Below are 19,641 nucleotides of genomic sequence, written 5' to 3'. Positions count from 1 at the left end.
TTTTTAATTGAATCAAGCATTACATAAACCACCCAAAATCAGCAATACTAGCTTTATTAATGTCAAAAAAAAAAAAAAAAACGTGAGCTGAGACACAATGGAATCCTTCATCCATTGATGGGCTGACAGGTCATTATGAAAAAAAGGTTCAAGGAAAAATCAGAACTCCAATGAATAATAATTAGTTTCACTACAGGAAATCTTCACTGTACACGACCTGGTTCCTCTTATCCCTGTAAGAGCCTTTGGTGCTGTTATGCACAGCTGAAAAATGAAGACACAAGATATAGGTTCAACGAAATGTAGATGCATATGACTTGAAACAAGTAAGTTAGTATTTACCCAGAGAAGCCCACACGGACTTCCCAGTGGCGGCATCCAACATGGGTTGCTTTCTGGCAATGCTGACTTTAACGTGAACGTCTCCGACTGTGCTCCCGTTCAGCTGGTGGCATGTAAGACATCATTAGCAACCTAGAGGTAAAGTTGTCCCCATACTCAAATTTTCAACTCGATACCATTTTTGATATGAATTAAAAAATACAACAAAATTGAATGTGAACTCTTTTAGGGATCTCTCTATTGAATGTCATTATTTTGACAAAAAAAACAACAACTCCAATTGCCCCCAAAATAATCAGAATCTTACCCGAAACCAACAAGAAGTGGCACGAGTCACAAGTAAGTTCCATTCCTACCTGTTGTGGGCGAGTCATGTCGAGTCACAAGGTCATGTCGAGTCGAGTCACGAGGTCGATTCACAAGGTCGAGTCGAGTCACAAGGTCGAGTCGAGGTCATGTAGAGTCACAAAGTCGAGTCGAGTCAAGGTCATGTTGAGTCACAAAGTCGGGTCGAGTCACAAGAACATGTCGAGTCGAGTCACAAGGTCATGTCGAGTACCAAAGTCGGGTCGAGTCTAGTCACAAGAACATGTCGAGTCGAGTCACAAGGTTGAGTCGAGTTGAGTCAAGTCATAAGGAGGAGTCAAGTTTAGTCATAAGGAGTATTCGAGTCATAAGGTTATGTCCAGACGACAAGTAATCTAAAATGGAGACAATTGCACGAGTCACAACTAAGTTCCATGTCTTACCTGTTGTGGGCGAGTCGAGTCACAAGGACATGTTGAGTCACAGAGTCGAGTCAAGGTCGTGTCGAGTCACAAGAACATGTCACAAAGTCGAGTCGCAAGGTCAAGTGGAGTCACGAGGTCGAGTCGAGTCACAAGGCCGGGTCGAGTCACAAAGTCGGGTCGAGTCCCAAGAACATGTCGAGTCACAAAGTCAAGTCACAAGGTCGCATCGAGTCAAGTCATAAGGAGGAGTCAAGTCATAAGGTTATGTCGAGTTGAATCATAAGGAATATTCGAGTCATGAGGTTATGTCCAGTCGACAATCTTAAAATGGAGACTGTTGCACGAGTCACAAGTAAGTTCCATGTCTTACCTGTTGTGGGCGATTCGAGTCACAAGGTCACGTCGAGTCGAGTCACAAGAGCATGTCGAGTCACAAGGTTGAGTCAAGTCACAAGGTCGAGTCGAGTCATAAGGAGTAGTCGAGTCATAAGTTATGTCCAGTTGAGTCATAAGGTTATGTCTAACCGAGTCGAGGAGTCTTGTCGAATTGAGCTGAGTCACAGGTTAGTCAAGGTCTTCACCGCTGTTCTCCAGCCCATCCACAATCAGGCGACCAAGCGGATCACCGGCAGGCAGGAACCAATCTACGATCCAAGTTTTTTGAGTCAGCTTGTCAAGTCTCGAGTCATTACCTCACGAGTCGAGTCATAAGGTTATGTCGAGTCTTGAGGATTGATATGTCGAGTCAAAAGGTTGTAAAGATGAGTCGTGTCGAGTCCAAAGGTGGTAAAGACGAATCGTGTCGGCGCTCGAGTCAAAAGGTTGTTGAGTCGAGTCACAGGTTAGTCAAGGTCTTCACCGTTGTTCCCCAGCCCACCCACAATCAGGCGACCAAATAGATCACTGGCAGGTGCGAACCACTCTACGATCCAAGTTTTTCGAGTCCGCTTGTCGAGTCTGTAGTCATCGTCTCACAAGTCGATTCTCGGACCCTCCCGGCTCAAGCGAGTCGAGGAGTCTTTTCGAGACATGTCGCAGGTTAGTCAAGGTCTTCACCGTTGTTCCCTAGCCCACCCACAATCAGGTGACCAAGCGGACCAATGGCAGGCAAGAACCAATCTACGATCCCAAGTCTCGAGTCACTGCCTCACGAGTCGAGTCATAAGGTTATGTCGAGTCTTGAGGTCCTGACGTGTCGATTCCAAAGGTTGTAAAGAGGAGTCATGTCGGTGACTCGAGTCAAAAGGTTGTTGGGTCGAGTCACAGGTTAGTCCAGGTGACGAAACAGATCACTGGCAGGTGCGAACCAGTCTTCGATCCGAGTTTTTCCGAGTCAGCTTGTCGAGTCATCGTATCACAAGTCGAGTCTCGGACCCTCCCAGCTCAAACGAGTCAAGTTCAAGTCTGCGTTTTTTTTTCTTCAAGTCCGAGGTGAGTTTCGAGTCATCAAATTTGCGACTTCAGTCAGAGTCATTTCTTGACCAATGTATCAATAATCCTTGTATCATCATATCGTCAGATCACTGTTATCGTGAGCTTTGTATCGCATATGGTTTCCCACCCCTACTACCAACCTCAGCGACTGCCTGGTCTGCAGACTCCATCTTCTCAAAAGTAATGAATGCACAACTAGAGAACAGAAACAGTAACTTTCACACACACTGATAGGAAAATCATGCTATAAAACACAAATTTAAAAGATTAGCTCCCTACTTGCGTGGGTTGTCCATGGATAGGTCGATGATATTTCCATGTTGAGCAAAAGCAGAGCGCATACTGTCTTCGGACAACCCTGAGCCATAAACGTACACCGTATTCCCTTTTCTCACTCTGCGCTCGGGATATGAATCCGACCCTGAAAACGCAAGAAACAGATTTATTAACCATGTCATTAAGCTGCAACCTTTTCAACACATTTTACTCACTTCTGAACGTGCCATCTCGCTCTCGGTCTCCCTCACGTTCCCGATCCATCTCACCGCCGCGATCTCTTTCCCTGTCCTTTTCCCGTTCGTTGGCCCTGTCCCGTTCCCGATCCCTGTCCCGTTCTCGATCCCTGTCCCGTTCTCGATCCCTGTCCCGCTCCCGTTCTCTGTCCCGCTCCCGTTCTCGCTCTCTATCCCGCTCGCGGTCCCTGTCCCGTTCTCGCTCTCTGTCGCGATCGCGCTCCCTCTCCCGATCTCGCTCGCGGTCTCTGTCCATCTCTCGGTTGGAGGACATTCCGCCTCCGTCTTCCTCATCGCGGTATCTGTCACTCGAACTGACGAAGCTTAGGGGAATTAAAAATAAATTAAACCGACAAATCAGGACAGAAAAGTCCATTTTAATACTACCTTTCATATAGTGACTTCCTATGGGATCTCCTTCCAGACTACAAATAAATCAAAAGAAAAATATCAACACGATAATAGGCCTCGGCAATAATGTGGCACATTACCTCAGGTTGCTCTTCATCTGTAGAAACGCTCCTTTGGAATGGTAGGAAAGCTGGAACTGGCCCTTTTTCAGGGTCCTGTCATTTGGAAAACAATAAAAAATATTACTAACACAAAGACAGAAAAACGTTGATGTACAAATGATACCTTTAGTTTTATCTCCAGCATACGAGAACGTTTAAAACCAGAGTTTTTGTTCTCTGACTTTATGGCGCTGATGGCACCTGACTTGATTAACATCTTGGCTTGCTCGGTTGCCGTCGCCGTGTCGACAACAGGCTGATCTGACAGTGCTGTGATTATACAAACCAAAGATGCTCAAGACTCATTTTGTGGCACAGAAATTAAAAATCACTTACTCCGTTTTAATCCACTCGGATTTGCTTGATTGGTAGTATTCTGCTTCTTGAGAGCAAGCAGTGCTTTTTTCTGAAACACATAAGGATGTCAGTACATGCATACACATGCAATTTGCTAAGTTATTATACAAGATGTGATTCCCTGCACCTTTTTCTTGAGCTTAGCATACTTCTTTTGCAAAGCCTCTTCTTCCTCTGTAAGGGAAGCTGGAAAAGCCACCATAATGGAAGTGGCTACATTGCACAAAAGAAAAATACATACAGAATTAATACAAATGGAGCGGTACTAACAGTGGACTACAATCAAAGAATAATAGCTAAGCGGACGTGAATCGAAATGCATTGCAAAATACATACAAATCTACGTAGCTAAAAGTGTTAGAAAATAAAATAAATTTCCTGACATATTATCTTCTTTCAGTCTTTTGGTGAACTGTAAAAGATTTAACAAAAATAATCTATATCGTCTCCTCACCAAATTCGCAGCGGGCGCTCAACAAAAACACAGTCGCGTGAATATGACGTAATATAGCGAGGACCTTTCGGGATAGAAGGGTGTCACGCCTGTTTGTTTTTTTTTTTTTGTTTGTTTCTGTTGAAATAAAAATCATTTTTAAAAAATATAATACACATTTTTTGATTTTTTTTTTTTGTGATTTTGGCACTAATAACAACTTTTACGATTTTCTCAAATGCTTCAATTTGGAAGAAACTTCCGGTTGTCAACTTCCGTGCGACAACTCAGCACCGTTTATATCGAAAATGGACAGAATAAGTAAGTTGAACATGTTTTGCCGAAAATCCCTCTGGCTCTTTTAAGTAACCAGAAATTAGAATATAACCGTGGTTTATTAAAAACTATCACGCTTATGTTTTTTGACAATGAGGTATTTATTTTTTAGTCGTTGCTGTCTGTCTCTAGCAGCATAATCGATGTAAGATTTAACCTAATCGACATCACACTACTAAATTACGACTGATAGTCAATTTTAATACATTATTTTTTTCCAAATGTAAAATAGTATTTCCTCGTAGCTTCTATATTGTCATGGCGCGTCTAACTGCTTGTATTCGTACTAGCTGTGATTGTTTACTCCTCCTGCCATTGTAGATGTGCCCCCTCCGGGCCCTATGGACCTTCCTCTGTCCCTGCTGGAGATGGGATGCTCTGGCAGGTTTGAACTCATCACACATCCTTCCCCGGGCTTGCCTTTCCCTCCACAGAGTACGGTCAGTATGGTTTTGCTGGGTCCTTGCGACCTCAACAGGTTTCCTTGGATAGTCCACCGTCATGATGGTTATTTTCCTTCATCAGCTCCCAAATGGGCTTCCCCCCACCAGCCTGAGCCTGGAGGCTGAGGTGAAGAAGCAGTTTTTGCAGGACCCGGGCTGGCTTCCATTACATGACGCGGACTTTGCCTTCCAAAGGTTTCTCAAGTGAGTATTCTTAAAGAAAATTGCCTTCTAGCAGGAGAATAAATAAATTGTTCTTACTTGATATTACTTCTAATGACTGTAAGTACAATATAATATGAATTACTGTAATTTTTGAAATACTAGCCGCAACTTTTTTCCTTCATTTTGAATCCTGTGGCTGATAGTCCAGTGTGGCTTATTTGTTGATTTATTCAGGTTAATTGGTAAAACAATCATTGTCCTAAAACTGTCATAAGACCATCATAATTTTGACATGGCACTATCATGGGCATTACTGAACTCTTATGTCAATAAGTGTCTTCCGGCAAATTATGTCACTAACTCCATTTATGTCCCGCTTGGATCTTTAACATCCATTCAAAAGCGAGATAATTTGCCGGATAACACTAAAAGACATGTGTTATAAGCATTCATTAATGCTCAGGACAGTGTCATGTCATAATTATGATTGTCAAATGACAGTCTTATGACACCAGTGTCAAATATAGTGTTACCAAATACCATAACTAGCAATTAATGAAACAACTAGAAGAGTAACTGAAGAAATAATTAGCACAGGACATGAATTTTGATTGTTATTTATAATCCATACTGCTGCAATGCATGCTAGGAGGCATGTTGGACAACAACAGTGTTGACAGCAGTAGGCAGCAGAGGTTGACTGTCTCCCCTAAGGGAGCAGTGACGGCCAAATGAAGCTCCTTGAAGCCAATTGGTTCAAAGCTTCATGGTGGTTCATTTGGTCTTATGACAGTCATATGATGCCACTGTCAAATAAAGTGTTACCAGTGAATATATTCAGGTGTAAATTAAAGATGTCGATCGGGTCCGATCACGTCATTTTCCAAGTATCGGAATCGGCAAAAAAATATCGGACATGCCTTTTTTTCATATATATATATATATATATATATATTTTAATTAAGACAAAATGTCTTACACTCATCCAGAGTCTGTAGTTTTGGCTTAAAGTAGGACTGTCAAATTTATTGCGTTAACGGCGGTAATTAATTTTTAAAAAATTAATCATGTTAAGATGTTTAATGCAATTAACGCATGCGCTGCATGACCCACTCACGCATTGTCGCGTTCAATCTATAAAGGCGCCGTTTTACCTATATATAGAGCTAAAAGGCAGTGTAAAATGAGTGGAGTGAATTTAGGCAGTCTTTGGAGCCTTTATTTAATTGGCTAAAGCCTTAAAATCCCCTTCTTAACAATTAAAAATATCGTGGGAAGCACGTGGGGAAGAAAGGTAGTAGTTGATCTTTTTCTTAACATCATTTGTTATTTTTCAGCGCAGAGAAGATATATCAATTGGTGTCACTACGCACAGTCATGGTTGCACTTCCCATCATGCATTTGGGCATGGCTACAGTATCATTTACTGAAAGCTCAATAAATACACTAGATGGCAATATTTAGTCACAATATACAAAGTCACATTTATCCTTTAAGAATTACAAGTCTTTCTATCCGTGGATCCCTCTCACAGAAAGAATGTTAATAATGTAAATGCCATCTTGAGGATTTATTGTCATAATAAACAAATATATATATATATATTCGTCCGAGTTTTATTCATTTTTTTCTTAATGCATTGCCAAAATGTATATGAATTGAATCGGGAGCAAAAAAAAAAAAAAAAAGCAATCGGATCGGGAAATATCGGGATCGGCAGATACTCAAACTAAAACGATCGGGATCGGATCGGGAACAAAAAAACATGATCGGAACAACCCTAGTGTAAATATCCCATTATACAGTGAGGACAGCTGCGGCTTATCTATGAACAAATGCCGTTTTCGTGCCAAATTTGGTGGGTGGCGGCTTATAATCAGGTGCGCCATTTTAATTTTAAAATGGCGTACCTAAAAATAATTTTAATTTTTTGACACTGCGCGAGTCTGCGCTGGTCCCCATGGGAAACGCAGTCTTCCTTCAGGCAAAACACGACCGCGTTTGTCCACCGGCGTCGGTAATATGGACCAAACCTGAAAAGTTACCAAGTGTTTCTTTAAACCTTAGCTGTATTCTTGATCTTTTTCAGAGTGACACAGAGAAACGTAAACGCCGACTCCCTGCTAAATTGCGCCGTATCCCCACTCCATTCTGGTCTCTCGGTTATCAGAGATCCAACCACAGGGATGCTTTTGGATTTCACAGAGGTATTCACAATTCCCCTCCTCTTGGGTTAGTAGTAGGAAGAAAATGCTGTCATTGTAACCCATGCAGGGATTGGTACTGTATTTTCCAAATATTATAATTTGTAATGTTTATCTATTAGGTTTCATTAGAGAACACTGGCCTTTCGGCAAAGAACTCACTGTCATTACAACGCAAACCCGGACCTCCTTCAGAGAGCCTTCGAGGAAGCAACACAAACTATCCCTTTCTGCCTGGTAAAATAAATGCATTTAGTGGGGAGGAAAACATAAATATTAGGGCTGTCAAACGATAAAATTTTTAATCGAGGTAAACACAGCTTCAACATTAATTAATCGTAATTAATCGCAATTCAAACTATCTATTAAATATGCCATATTTTTCTGTAAATTATTGTTGGAATGGAAATATAAGACACAAGACGGATATATACATTCAACATACTGTAGATAAGTACTGTATTTGTTTATTATAACAATAAATCAACAAGATGGCATTAACATTAACATTCTGTTAAAGCGATCCATGGATAGAAAGACTTGTAGTTGTTAAAAGATAAATGTTAGTACAAGTTATAGAATTTTTTTATTAATACCCCTCTTAATGTTTTCGTTTTAATAAAATTTCTCAAATTAAAAATAAACTAGTAGGTCGCCATTGTTGATGTCAATAATTACTCAATTCTCATGGTCATAAAATCAGTCGCACCCAAGCGCCAGCAGAGGGCGAAAAAACTCCCAAAAACACAATTATCAAGTGTACATAACTCTGTGCTGTCATTTTAATCTGTTTGAGCGGGGCATGTGCGTTGATTGCGTCAAATATTTTAACGTGATTAATTTAAAAAATTAATTACCGCCCGTTAACGCGATAATTTTGACAGCCCTAATAAATATCTGTAGGAAAACATAAATATCTGTAAGTATGTTAAGCATAATCTTTATTTTCCATATCTACGCTATAGGGGGTATGGAGGAACTTACGCTTGACCAAATCAAGAATAAATCCGAGTTGGAGCAGGACGTCGACTTTGAGAATGGTGAGCTTTGTTGTTTTGTTTTCCATTAATGTCAAAATACAGCAGAGCTTTGGAATGTTTTGGTCCAAATATTGAGCCAAAAACATGAAGCATTCATCATTTTCCCATTATTTTGTACGATTAAATAGCAAAAAATGTACTATACTAAAAGTGCAAAATGTATGTTTCTAATTTGTCACGTCAGATTTGCTACAAGTTCCTCCTGGTTTTAAAGATGGAATGGACTTCACTGACAAAGGTTAGTCGAGATGCATTTCCAAACATATACTTAACAATACTTTGTGAGCTTCTTTCAAGGCAAGTGCTAGTTTGACTTCCAAACACTTTATACAGTGCTGGCCAAAAGTATTGACACCCCTTCAATTCTGTCAAATAATGCTCAATTTCTCCCAGAAAATGATTGCAATTACAAATGCTTTGGGAGTAATATCTTCATTTATTTTGCTCGCAATGAAAAAACACAAAAGAGAATGGAATTTTTTTTAAATCGTTATCATTTTATTCAAAACTCCAAAAATGGGTCGGACAAAAGTATTGGTACCCTTTGAAAAATCTTGTGATGCTTCTCCAATTTGTATAATTAACAGCACCTGTTACTCACCTGTGGCACAAAACAGGTGGTGGCAATAACTAAATCACACTTGCAGCCAGTTAAAATGGAATAAAGTTGACTCAACATCTTTCCTGTGTCCTTGTGTGTACCACATTGAGCTTGGAGGAAAAAAAAGACCAAAGAAGTGAAGTAAAATTGTGAGGAAGCATGGGCAATCTCAAAGCTACAAGTCCATCGCCAAAGACCCGAATGTTCCTGTGTCTACCGTGCGCAGTGTCATCAATAAGTGTAAAGCCTATGGCACTGTGGTTAACCTCCCTAGATGTGGACGGAAAAGAAAAATTGACGAGAGATTTCAATGAAAGATTCTGCGGATGGTGGATAAAGAATCTCGACTAACATCCAAACATGTTCAAGCTGTCCCGCAATCGACAGGCTACATAAGGGTACAACAGTGTCAACCCGTACTATCCGTTGGCGTCTGAATGAAAAGGGACTCTATGGTAGGATACCCAGGAAGACCCCACTTCTGACCCAGAGACATAAAAAAGCCAGGCTGGAGTTTGCCTAAACTTACCTGAAAAAGCCAAAAACTTTTTGGAAGAATGTTAGAGCTTTTTGGTAAAAGGCATCAACATAGTTTACAGGGATAAAAATGAGGCCTTCAAAGAAAAGAACACAGTCCCCACAGTCAAACATGGCGGAGGTTCCCTGATATTTTGGGGATAAATTTTGCAACATATACCCCTTTCCCACTGGCCAAAAAACCCGTGTCAACCCACTAACAATCGGCTTTTGGTGGCAGTGGGAAAGGTGCAGCGACCCGTGTCAATCAACCCGCCAAGCGACCCGCGTTTAAATCACCTCGGCTCTGATCGTCATGCAGTGTGAAAGCAAAACCCCGGGTCCACAGTCAACACCCTAATTTATGTCGTGACATAGGCTCTTACGTGATGCGTCACAACAACATGCCAGTCGCCTCCCATTTAACACGCCCCACAACCGTAGTTACGTCAATGCTAACAAGTTAGCTAGTAGAAGAAGAAGAATTCACGTCGCCTACGTTGCCTCAGCACAAGCAGAGTGTTGATCCTTTGCCGCATTTCGACCATTTTGAGGGCAGTAAAAACCATGAAAATGGAGAACACAAACGGAAAGGAGGCTTCCATAATGCTCTGCATTGTTTACTTCCTTGAATAGAATGAATTTGGTCGCACTTGTCGACGTTGGTCTTAGCGTGGTGACGTCACGTAACCTTACGCACGGCTGAGGAGGGGTGGTGGGGTTAGACGGGTGGAAAAAAAATAGATACGGCTTTTTTTTGTCAGTGGGAAAGGTGCCAATTGCTAGTGGGTTGCATCGGCTTGGAAAAACGTTCGTTGACCCACTAGTTTCAGTGGGAAAGGGGCAATAATGTGGGTCCCAGTGTGAGAAACCTGGGTCTCCCTCAGAGGTCATGAGTCTTCCAGCCGGACAATGACCCAAAACACTCTTCAAAAAGCACTACAAAATGATTTGAGAGAAAACATTGAAGACTTCGAAAGTGGCCAGCAATGAATCCAGACCTGAATCCTGTAGAACACCTGTGAAGAGATCTGAAAATGGCAGTTTGGAGAAGGCACCCTTCAAATCTCAGAGCCCTGGAGCAGTTGGCCAAAGACGAATGGTCTAAAATTCCAGCCGAGCATTGAAAGAAAATCCTTGATGGATACCGGAAGCATTTGTTTGCAGTTATTTTGTCTAAAGGTTGTGCTACCAAGTATTAGGCTGAGGGTGCCAATACTTTTGTTCGGCCCATTTTTGGAGTTTTGTGTAAAATGATATTGATTTAATTTTAATAAATGAAATAAACTACCAAAGCATTTGTAATTGCAATCATTTTCTGGGAGAAATTGAGCATTATCTGACAGAATTGCAGGGGTGTCAATAATTTGGCCAGCACTGTAGATATTGGAACTTACGCAAATCATTTACAATGATTTTCTTTGCCTTATCTTCAATGTGCATCTCAAAGAAACTAAAGTGGCGAAACCTGAGGTCAACCTCATGACGCTGCTGTCCTCTTCTGATGATGTCACGGACTTGGACGTCGAGGCAGAAGCTAAGGAGGAAGGCCAAACAAACAAAAATCCCGCCAAACTTCCAAGGACAAACAGCCTTGAGGACCTCGGCATCAAAGTACTGAATTTACTTTACCTGTATTACTCTAGCACATTCTACAGTTTAATAATACCTAAAACCATAACTTGTTGACGGCATATCTAATTGTTGTACACTTATCAAAATGTGTGTAGTATCAAACGTTTAATAAATCTGTAGGCGGCTAAACAATTATACGACTAGTCGCGCACATCCCTAATCGTGAGATCATCGGTATCATGAGCTTTGTATGTACAGTGCCTTGCAAAAGTATTCGGCCCCCTTGAATCTTTCGCCACATTTCAGGCTTCAAACATAAAGATATAAAATTTTAATTTTTTGTCAAGAATCAACAACAAGTGGGACACAATCGTGAAGTGGAACAAAATTTATTGGATCATTTAAACTTTTTTAACAAATAAAAAACTGAAAAGTGGGGCGTGCAATATTATTCGGCCCCCTTGCGTTAATACTTTGTAGCGCCACCTTTTGCTCCAATTACAGCTGCAAGTCGCTTGGGGTATGTTTCTATCAGTTTTGCACATCGAGAGACTGACATTCTTGCAATTCTTCTTGCAAAACAGCTCGAGCTCAGTGAGGTTGGATGGAGAGTGTTTGTGAACAGCAGTCTTCAGCTCTTTCCACAGATTCTCGATTGGATTCAGGTCTGGACTTTGACTTGGCCATTTTAACACCTGGATACGTTTATTTTTGAACCGTTTCATTGTAGATTTGGCTTTATGTTTTGGATCGTTGTCCTGTTGGAAGATAAATCTCTGTCCCAGTCTCAGGTCTCGTGCAGATACCAACAGGTTTTCTTCCAGAATGTTCCTGTATTTGGCTGCATCCATCTTCCCGTCAATTATAACCATCTTCCCGGTCCCTGCTGAAGAAAAGCAGGCCCAAACCATGATGCTGTCACCACCATGTTTGACAGTGGGGATGGTGTGTTCAGGGTGATGAGCTGCGTTGCTTTTACGCCAAACATATCGTTTTGCATTGTGGCCAAAAAGTTCAATTTTGGTTTCATCTGACCAGAGCACCTTCTTCCACATGTTTGGTGTGTCTCCCAGGTGGCTTGTGGCAAACTTTAAACCAGACTTTTTATGGATATCTTTGAGAAATGGCTTTCTTCTTGCCACTCTTCCATAAAGGCCATATTTGTGCAGTGTACGACTGATTGTTGTCCTATGGACAGACTCTCCCACCTCAGCTGCAGATCTCTGCAGTTCCTCCAGAGTGATCATGGGCCTCTTGGCTGCATCTCTGATCAGTTTTCTCCTTGTTTGAGAAGAAAGTTTGGAAGGACGGCCGGGTCTTGGTAGATTTGCAGTGGTCTGATGCGCCTTCCATTTCAATATGATGGCTTGCACAGTGCTCCTTGAGATGTTTAAAGCTTGGGAAATCTTTTTGTATCCAAATCCGGCTTTAAACTTCTCCACAACAGTATCTCGGACCTGCCGGGTGTGTTCCTTGGTTTTCATAATGCTCTCTGCACTTTAAACAGAACCCTGAGACTATCACAGAGCAGGTGCATTTATACGGAGACTTGATTACACACAGGTGGATTCTATTTATCATCATCGGTCATTTAGGACAAGATTGGATCATTCAGAGATCCTCACTGAACTTCTGGAGTGAGTTTGCTGCACTGAAAGTAAAGGGGCCGAATAATATTGCACGCCCCACTTTTCAGTTTTTTATTTGTTAAAAAAGTTTAAATGATCCAATAAATGTTGTTCCACTTCACGATTGTGTCCCACTTGTTGTTGATTCTTGACAAAAAAAATAAATTTTATATCTTTATGTTTGAAGCCTGAAATGTGGCGAAAGGTTGCAAGATTCAAGGGGGCCGAATACTTTTGCAAGGCACTGTATGTGTGTTGTAGTATTGACTCTTTCTTTCTGCCGTTAGGATGCTGCGTCATCCTCCTCTCGCTTCAGCAAGGGAAAAGATAGCAACTCCAAGCAGAAGCCAGACGAAACAAAGAAATGGGCAATCCCCGTTGACATAAGTTCACCCTGCGAGGATTTCTACAAACGCATTCCTCATCCAGCTTTTAAGGTGCCAAGCAATTGCTTCCTGTTCTTTTATCAATGCCTTTTAACAGATTTGGGGTTTTCTCCCTGCTTCCGCTTTTGTAGTGGCCGTTTGAACTGGACGTCTTCCAGAAACAAGCCATATTGCGACTGGAGGCTCACGAGTCTGTGTTTGTAGCGGCGCACACGTCGGCCGGCAAAACGGTGGTGGCTGAATACGCCATCGCCCTCTCTCAGAAGCACATGACGCGGTGTGTATTTCGGGATTGGAAAATTCACATGCCACTTCTGTCTTTTTCTTACTTGAAAAGTATACATTTTTTGTCTAAAATGAAGGGAAATTACATAGATGTTTACTTGTGTCTGAGTGTCCTTAGGGTCTGAACAGTTTTAATGTATCACATGGGAGTTTGCTATACTCCCATTGTGGTTGTTCATTGTTTTGTTTATTAGGAGAAAGCAGCAAGCAGAAAGAGGTTATGGAGGGACAGTCAGGAAGGAAGCAGACAGAAGAGTAGAAGATCAAACAAGAAATACATTGCTACACGCCTATGCTACCTATGAACATAGTAGTGCTGGCGTTAGCTAATTATGCTTACCCGTGGACACAATGTGGGGAGACTGATAACCGAGGAGAAAGAGGTGTGACATGATTAGGAGGTGTGAAGCGTACACAATTCAGCAATGTGGGTTGGGGAACCCAGTATTATGTAAATCACATGTAAGTGTGGATATGTTGTGAAGGAATTTGACCGAAATGTTGTGAAGGAATCTGACCTTTAAGCCAGTTTGCCCCAATCACACCAGCCGAACCACCGGACCCAAGCTGGCGCAGCTCCAATGAAACAGACCGCCGAGGCACTGACAACCCGGCCAAAAGGCCAAACTCCGCGCTTTCACCTTAGTCTTAAGCCCTTGTACTGACTCCATTTTGAAAGCATGAAAAAGGCTTCAAAACACAAGTTGACAATTTATTCAGGTGGACAGCATTCAAACGGCAAGGCTAAATAGCAGCAGACCCAGACGAGGAGGCAGACTGGTTCCAGGGTCACCATATCACAAGTCAACAAAATATTCCCGAGAAAGATGACAAGGATTAGTTAAACATTAAGTCTTTTTGAAGGCTCTCGCTGGGCGGGCTGTGGGCAGGAAGAACGGTGTGTTTGGGTCTTCTTCTGTTGCAGATTTGGGCGGTTAAGTTCGTGTGTCACCGTTGCTGTGTCATGGTTAATGAGGCAGCTGAGGTGGGAGGTGTGGCGCACCTCACCGTCTGAGAGGCGCTGAGCTATCAAACTTCGTTGTTTTTGTTATCGGGTGTTGTGGTAGTACAGGACGTCCAGCCATTTGTTCTGGACTGTCTTAAAGAGCTGATTGCGGAAATTTTGGTGTTGCAGACGTGGGCTTGTAGATGTCATGTCTATCACCTGGTAGTCAGCGTCAAGCTTGTTCAGTCATCTGCGTGATGCATGCGTTGGACTTCCGTGGTCAGAAGGCGTCATGTATCTCTTATGCCCTATGTTAGATATATTCTGCTTGTTTTCCTTAACTGTGTTATATTGGGTACGTTAAGAGTAATACAAACAGTCAAACAGTAAATACGAGAAAAGATACTATTCCTTCAGTTGACATCCAATTCTATGCTACCTGATCGCTATTCCCGGCACGACAGTCTCTACCTGAGTGTGTCTACTTGCACCCAGTCATGCGTGAACCCACTCAGACCTGTGATAGTCCTACAAAAATGTGGAAATGCTGCGCGGCGGCCGCCCCAGGGCCCCGGCACCGCCCCAGCCAATCGTGGGAGCGAGCGCAGCCTATCCCTCCCCATAGCCTCGGCAAAGGGACCATCAGGACCTAGGGCGGTCCCCTGGACCGTCTGTGCCTGAACTCAGGGAAGGGATGAGGGGACGCGCCAACGCCCGCCCACCTGGACCCCCAACCATGACTGCAACTCCCAACTGAAGCGGCACACCGCGTGACACCCACGCCTCACAAGAACGGGGGCAGGAAAGGATCCCCATTTGGAGGGGGCGACACCCCGCCGGCTAGACCCTTGTCGTGGCCCAAAGAGGATGCCCGGGTAGAAAACGAGAGATGGCAGGTGCATAAGAACGCCGAGAGGCGGGCGTGGTGCAGCCCGGGACCGGAGCAAAAAACCCCTGCACCCTACCATCCGAAGAGGCCATATAGAAAAACCATCCGAAGAGGCAATATAGAAAAGACCTGGACCCACCTACCGCCCTATTACTATGGGTAGGCTTGTCTGGGGAGCGTAGTGCAGTGTATGTTCAATACATTAACAGATGTTCACAATATTTAACAACTGGGGATCGGAATTTTTATCAGATGCCCAAAAAAATCGGTACAATACCAATTTGAGACACACTGTAAAACACTATTTAAAAAAGGTCATTTCTAAATTGTGTCTTTTGATAGGACCATCTACACTTCACCAATCAAGGCCTTGTCCAATCAGAAGTTTAGAGACTTCAAGACCACCTTTGGGGACGTGGGTCTCCTCACAGGTGACGTCCAGCTCAGTCCTGAGTCTTCATGTCTCATCATGACCACTGAGATCCTCAGGTAGTCTTGCATATTTGCACAAATCGCTCACATGTAATACCACAAACTGTAGCGCTAAACTTAATTAGAAATGCATATAAAGTATTAGCTGAAACAACTTACAGCCTTATGTGGGCAAAACCAAAGTGCAGCTACCCTTTATCCATGTCAGACGTCTTGAGTCTGCGCCTCATACAAGGCCAGTCAGACCCAACGCTGCCAACAGAGGGCAGTGTATCATCCATCACTAAACAAAATAGCATACATATGGAATTTTTACAGTTATTTTGAAATTTAGGGGTACTTTAGTCCTTGAGCACCCTCTTACAACTTAGTGTGAAAATAACACGTGAAATGCTGTCATAATGTGTTAATAATTTCATACATAAGTCCCTCCAGAATATGAATCGCACCATTGCCAAACTGTAGTCTTATAGTCTGAAAAATATAGTAGTAATTTCCTCACGTAATTTTCTTTTTATTCTCAGGTCAATGCTTTACAATGGTTCAGAAGTCATCAGAGACTTGGAGTGGGTCATATTTGATGAGGTCCATTATATTAATGATGCAGAGGTCAGGAAATTTACACAACTTGTAGTATGTGTCTGATTCAATAGCACTCGTTTTAATCTTTTTTTTTGACTTGCTCAGAGAGGGGTCGTGTGGGAGGAGGTTCTCATCATGTTGCCGGATCACGTCAGCATTATCCTCCTAAGTGCCACGGTGCCAAACGCTCTGGAATTCAGCGAGTGGATTGGGTAGGTGCTTCCCTTTCAGAGCATCCAAAAAACTAAGTATTAGAAAACCCCTTATTGTTCAGATGCACAACTGACTTTTGTATAGTTTTGCTAAAATGCCCAAACTGCCTAAAGCTCAATGTTGGTGACTTTTCTTCCCTGTCACTTTCCAGACGCATTAAGAAGAGGCACATTTATGTTATCAGCACTTTGAAGAGGCCTGTGCCTTTAGAGCATTACTTGTACACTGGAAACAACACAAAGACCCAGAAGGAAATGTTCTTGCTGTTGGATGCTGCAGGAAACTTCCTGACTAAAGGGTACGATTATTTGTTGTCTTGTCAGTAGACCTGGAAATACATGAGGTCAGAGGTAGGTAGTAACGCTTAGCATTTATTCCGTGGGATTTACTTGAGTAACTTTTTGAGAAAAAGGTACTTCTAAGAGAGTTTTACTCAGAAATTCTTTTTACTTTTACTTGAGTAGATTTGTGACAAAGAAACACTACTCTTAAAAGTACACTAATCGTTAGATTTTCCCTCTTTATTCTACATAATGTTGTAAACAGTAGCATTATATAGCATTTAAGCTAGCGGACGTTTGCTATGCAAGTTAGCCAATTGTTATTTATCCTTTTATTGTCATTGCACACGAAATCACACCGCTGTGAGATTTATGGCAGCGAAATGTCGTTACTTGCTTCTGGCTTGCCACAAATAAAAAACATATAAAATAACTAAAAAATATATCATGTAATTGAAATAATGTAACTAAAATAAACCTTGCAAATAAAAAAGTACTGTAATAAATACAGTAAGTAAATAAATACATACAAATGCTAACAAAACAACCAGTTGTTGTAAACATTAGCGTTATATAGCATTTAAGCTAGTGGACTTTTGCTATGCAAGTTAGCCAATTGTTGTAAACTTTAGCATTGAACAGCATTTAAGGTAGTGGAAATTTGTGATGCAGGTTAGCCAATTGCTGCAAACATTAGCATTATATAGCATTTAAGCTAGCAAACCTTTGCTATGCAAGTTAGCCAATTGTCATAAACATTAGCATTATATAGCATGTAAGCTAGTTCTTTGGCTAAATGCGGTTATGTAATAGATAATAGCACAGCATAATGATTACTGTTCATACAGTATATATATATATATATGTTTGTGCTAAGAAAAAAAGTTTTTAAAAAAATAATCAAACATCATAAGCAGTTACAATGTTACTCATTACTTGAGTGTTCTTTTAACTAAAAACTTTTTTACTTGTACTTGAGTACATTTTTTGAATGCCGACTTTTACTTGAGTAATATTATTTCAAATTAGCGCTACTCTTACTTGAGTCAAATTTTTACCCACCTCTGCATGAGAGGAACCTTTAGAGCGGGCAAAGTGTTTTCAATTTAAATTTAATATGTGCTTTCAGCTACTACGCAGCTGTGGATGCCAAGAAGGAGCGTACCAGCAAATATGCCCAATCTTTTGGCACGAAAAATACATCCCAGAACACAACAGCCAGTCAAGTAATTACTGTATTTCTTTGTCTCCGTAATTTTTACAAAGCTGGGCTTTATAGTCATCTTCATTTATCTTATGTTTACATCTACCCGTCTTCATTTTAGGACCGAGCGGTGTGGCTGACCCTCTTGCACTTCCTGTCCAACCGGCAGCAGACTCCAGTGGTCGCGTTTACCTTCTCTCGCACGCGTTGTGATGAAAACGCCCGTTCACTTGACTCCATGGACATGACTACCTCCATCGAGAAAGCTGAGATTCACTCATTTTTCCAAAAGAGCCTGAGTCGCCTTAGAGGAGGAGATAGACAGCTCCCTCAGGTAGGTCGGATGTTATGGCACACAACTTTTCCGTCCATTTTTGAGAGACAGTGAGAACCAAAAGTGGTATTTGCTATATGGCAAAATCCATTTTGCTGCATGGCAAAAAAATGCCACGTCAAAATCCATTTTGCCATATGGCAAAAAAATGCCACATGGCAAAATCAGTTTTGCCACATGGCAAAGTTCATTTTTGCCACATGGCAAAAAATGCCACATGGAAAAATCAATTTTGCCACATGGCAAAAAAAAATGCCACATGGCAAAACGAGTTATGACACATGGCAAAAAAATGCCACATGGCAAAAAAAATGCCACATGGCAAAACAAAATGCCACATGGTAAAATCCATTTTGCTGTATGGCAGAAAGAATGCAACATGGCAAAAAAATCCCACATGGCAAAATCCATTTTGCACATGGCAAAACAAAATGCCACATGGTAAAATCCATTTTCCTGTATGGCAGAAAGAATGCCACATGGCAAAAAAATGCCACGTGGCAAAATCAGTTTTGCCACATGGCAAAAAAAATGCCACATGGCAAAATCAGTTTTGCCATATGGGCAAAAAAATGCCACATGGTAAAATTCATTTTGCTGTATGGCAGAAAGAATGCCACATGGTAAAAAAATGCCACATGGCAAAATCAGTTTTGCCATATGGCAAAAAAATGCCACATGGCAAAAAGAATGCCACATGGCAAAAAAATGCCACATGGCAAAATTCATTTTGCCACATGGCAAAACAAAATGCCACATGGTAAAATCCATTTTGCTGTATGGCAGAAAGAATGCCACATGGCAAAAAAATGCCACATGGCAAAATCAGTTTTGCCACATGGCAAAAAAAAAAAATGCCACATGGCAAAATCCGTTTTGCCACATGGCTAATAACCCTTCTGGTTCTCGGCCCTGCTGCCATTTTCTGCAGTCCTGAGCTCAAGTTGTTCTCAGCTGAGTGTGGCTACACCTTGGACTGGTTACCAGTTAACTGCATTCATAGTATGTTCACCTTATAGTCCGGAAAAATACAGCAATATCCAATAAATGACATTTTATTTAGATTGTACTCATGAGGGACCTTTTGAAGAGAGGAGTCGCAGTCCATCATAGTGGAATTCTACCCATATTGAAGGAGGTTATTGAGATGCTTTTCTCAAGAGGGCTCGTAAAGGTGAGTCTGATTTGCTTCATTTATCCATAATTATTTAACATAAACGTGTTAGATTTTGAAGGTAGTTTATGCACACCTAGCTTGGC

The 19,641-nt window shown here is 41.7% G+C and overlaps 2 protein-coding genes across 2 annotated transcripts in view; one reads left to right on the top strand and one right to left on the bottom strand.

The window, feature by feature from the left end:
- Positions 1 to 3: 3 nt before the first annotated feature.
- On the bottom strand, positions 4 to 4,389 carry nelfe (negative elongation factor complex member E). The gene is made up of 11 exons (XM_057828172.1): positions 4,343 to 4,389; positions 4,016 to 4,101; positions 3,868 to 3,937; positions 3,656 to 3,801; positions 3,511 to 3,585; positions 3,407 to 3,444; positions 2,999 to 3,342; positions 2,787 to 2,928; positions 2,648 to 2,702; positions 343 to 445; positions 4 to 264 (listed from the first exon to the last, which is right to left on the bottom strand). The coding sequence occupies exons 2-11, from the start codon at positions 4,088 to 4,090 to the stop codon at positions 191 to 193; spliced, it is 1,122 nt and encodes a 373-aa protein (XP_057684155.1). The 5' UTR covers positions 4,091 to 4,101; positions 4,343 to 4,389; the 3' UTR covers positions 4 to 190.
- Positions 4,390 to 4,513: 124 nt separating this feature from the next.
- skic2 (SKI2 subunit of superkiller complex) overlaps positions 4,514 to 19,641 on the top strand; it is a 36,914-nt gene continuing 21,786 nt past the window's right edge. The window contains exons 1-17 of the mRNA XM_057827616.1: positions 4,514 to 4,642; positions 4,979 to 5,097; positions 5,183 to 5,304; positions 7,355 to 7,472; positions 7,592 to 7,706; positions 8,435 to 8,509; positions 8,694 to 8,747; positions 11,077 to 11,240; positions 13,117 to 13,266; positions 13,347 to 13,492; positions 15,678 to 15,824; positions 16,292 to 16,376; positions 16,455 to 16,561; positions 16,714 to 16,860; positions 17,973 to 18,069; positions 18,169 to 18,381; positions 19,445 to 19,555. Of these exons, the coding sequence (XP_057683599.1) occupies positions 4,630 to 4,642; positions 4,979 to 5,097; positions 5,183 to 5,304; positions 7,355 to 7,472; positions 7,592 to 7,706; positions 8,435 to 8,509; positions 8,694 to 8,747; positions 11,077 to 11,240; positions 13,117 to 13,266; positions 13,347 to 13,492; positions 15,678 to 15,824; positions 16,292 to 16,376; positions 16,455 to 16,561; positions 16,714 to 16,860; positions 17,973 to 18,069; positions 18,169 to 18,381; positions 19,445 to 19,555 (1,983 nt within the window). The 5' untranslated portion in view covers positions 4,514 to 4,629. The remainder of the gene's footprint in view (positions 4,643 to 4,978; positions 5,098 to 5,182; positions 5,305 to 7,354; positions 7,473 to 7,591; positions 7,707 to 8,434; positions 8,510 to 8,693; positions 8,748 to 11,076; positions 11,241 to 13,116; positions 13,267 to 13,346; positions 13,493 to 15,677; positions 15,825 to 16,291; positions 16,377 to 16,454; positions 16,562 to 16,713; positions 16,861 to 17,972; positions 18,070 to 18,168; positions 18,382 to 19,444; positions 19,556 to 19,641) is intronic.

This window comes from Corythoichthys intestinalis, chromosome 22 (genome assembly GCF_030265065.1).
Source record: "Corythoichthys intestinalis isolate RoL2023-P3 chromosome 22, ASM3026506v1, whole genome shotgun sequence".
Classification (NCBI taxonomy): domain Eukaryota; kingdom Metazoa; phylum Chordata; class Actinopteri; order Syngnathiformes; family Syngnathidae; genus Corythoichthys; species Corythoichthys intestinalis.
Note: the sequence above shows the minus strand (reverse complement) of the source record. Positions and strands in the feature narration are given on the sequence as shown.

Bases quoted from the DNA above. Each gene is read 5' to 3' on its own strand.
- nelfe (XM_057828172.1), bottom strand. From the start codon at position 4,090: ATGGTGGCTTTTCCAGCTTCCCTTACAGAGGAAGAAGAGGCTTTGCAA. The intron at 3,938-4,015 runs GTGCAGGGAATC...TATGTGTTTCAG, and splicing joins ATGCTAAGCTCAAGAAAAAG to AAAAAAGCACTGCTTGCTCT. The intron at 3,586-3,655 runs GTATCATTTGTA...TCCAAATGACAG, and splicing joins TGCTGGAGATAAAACTAAAG to GACCCTGAAAAAGGGCCAGT.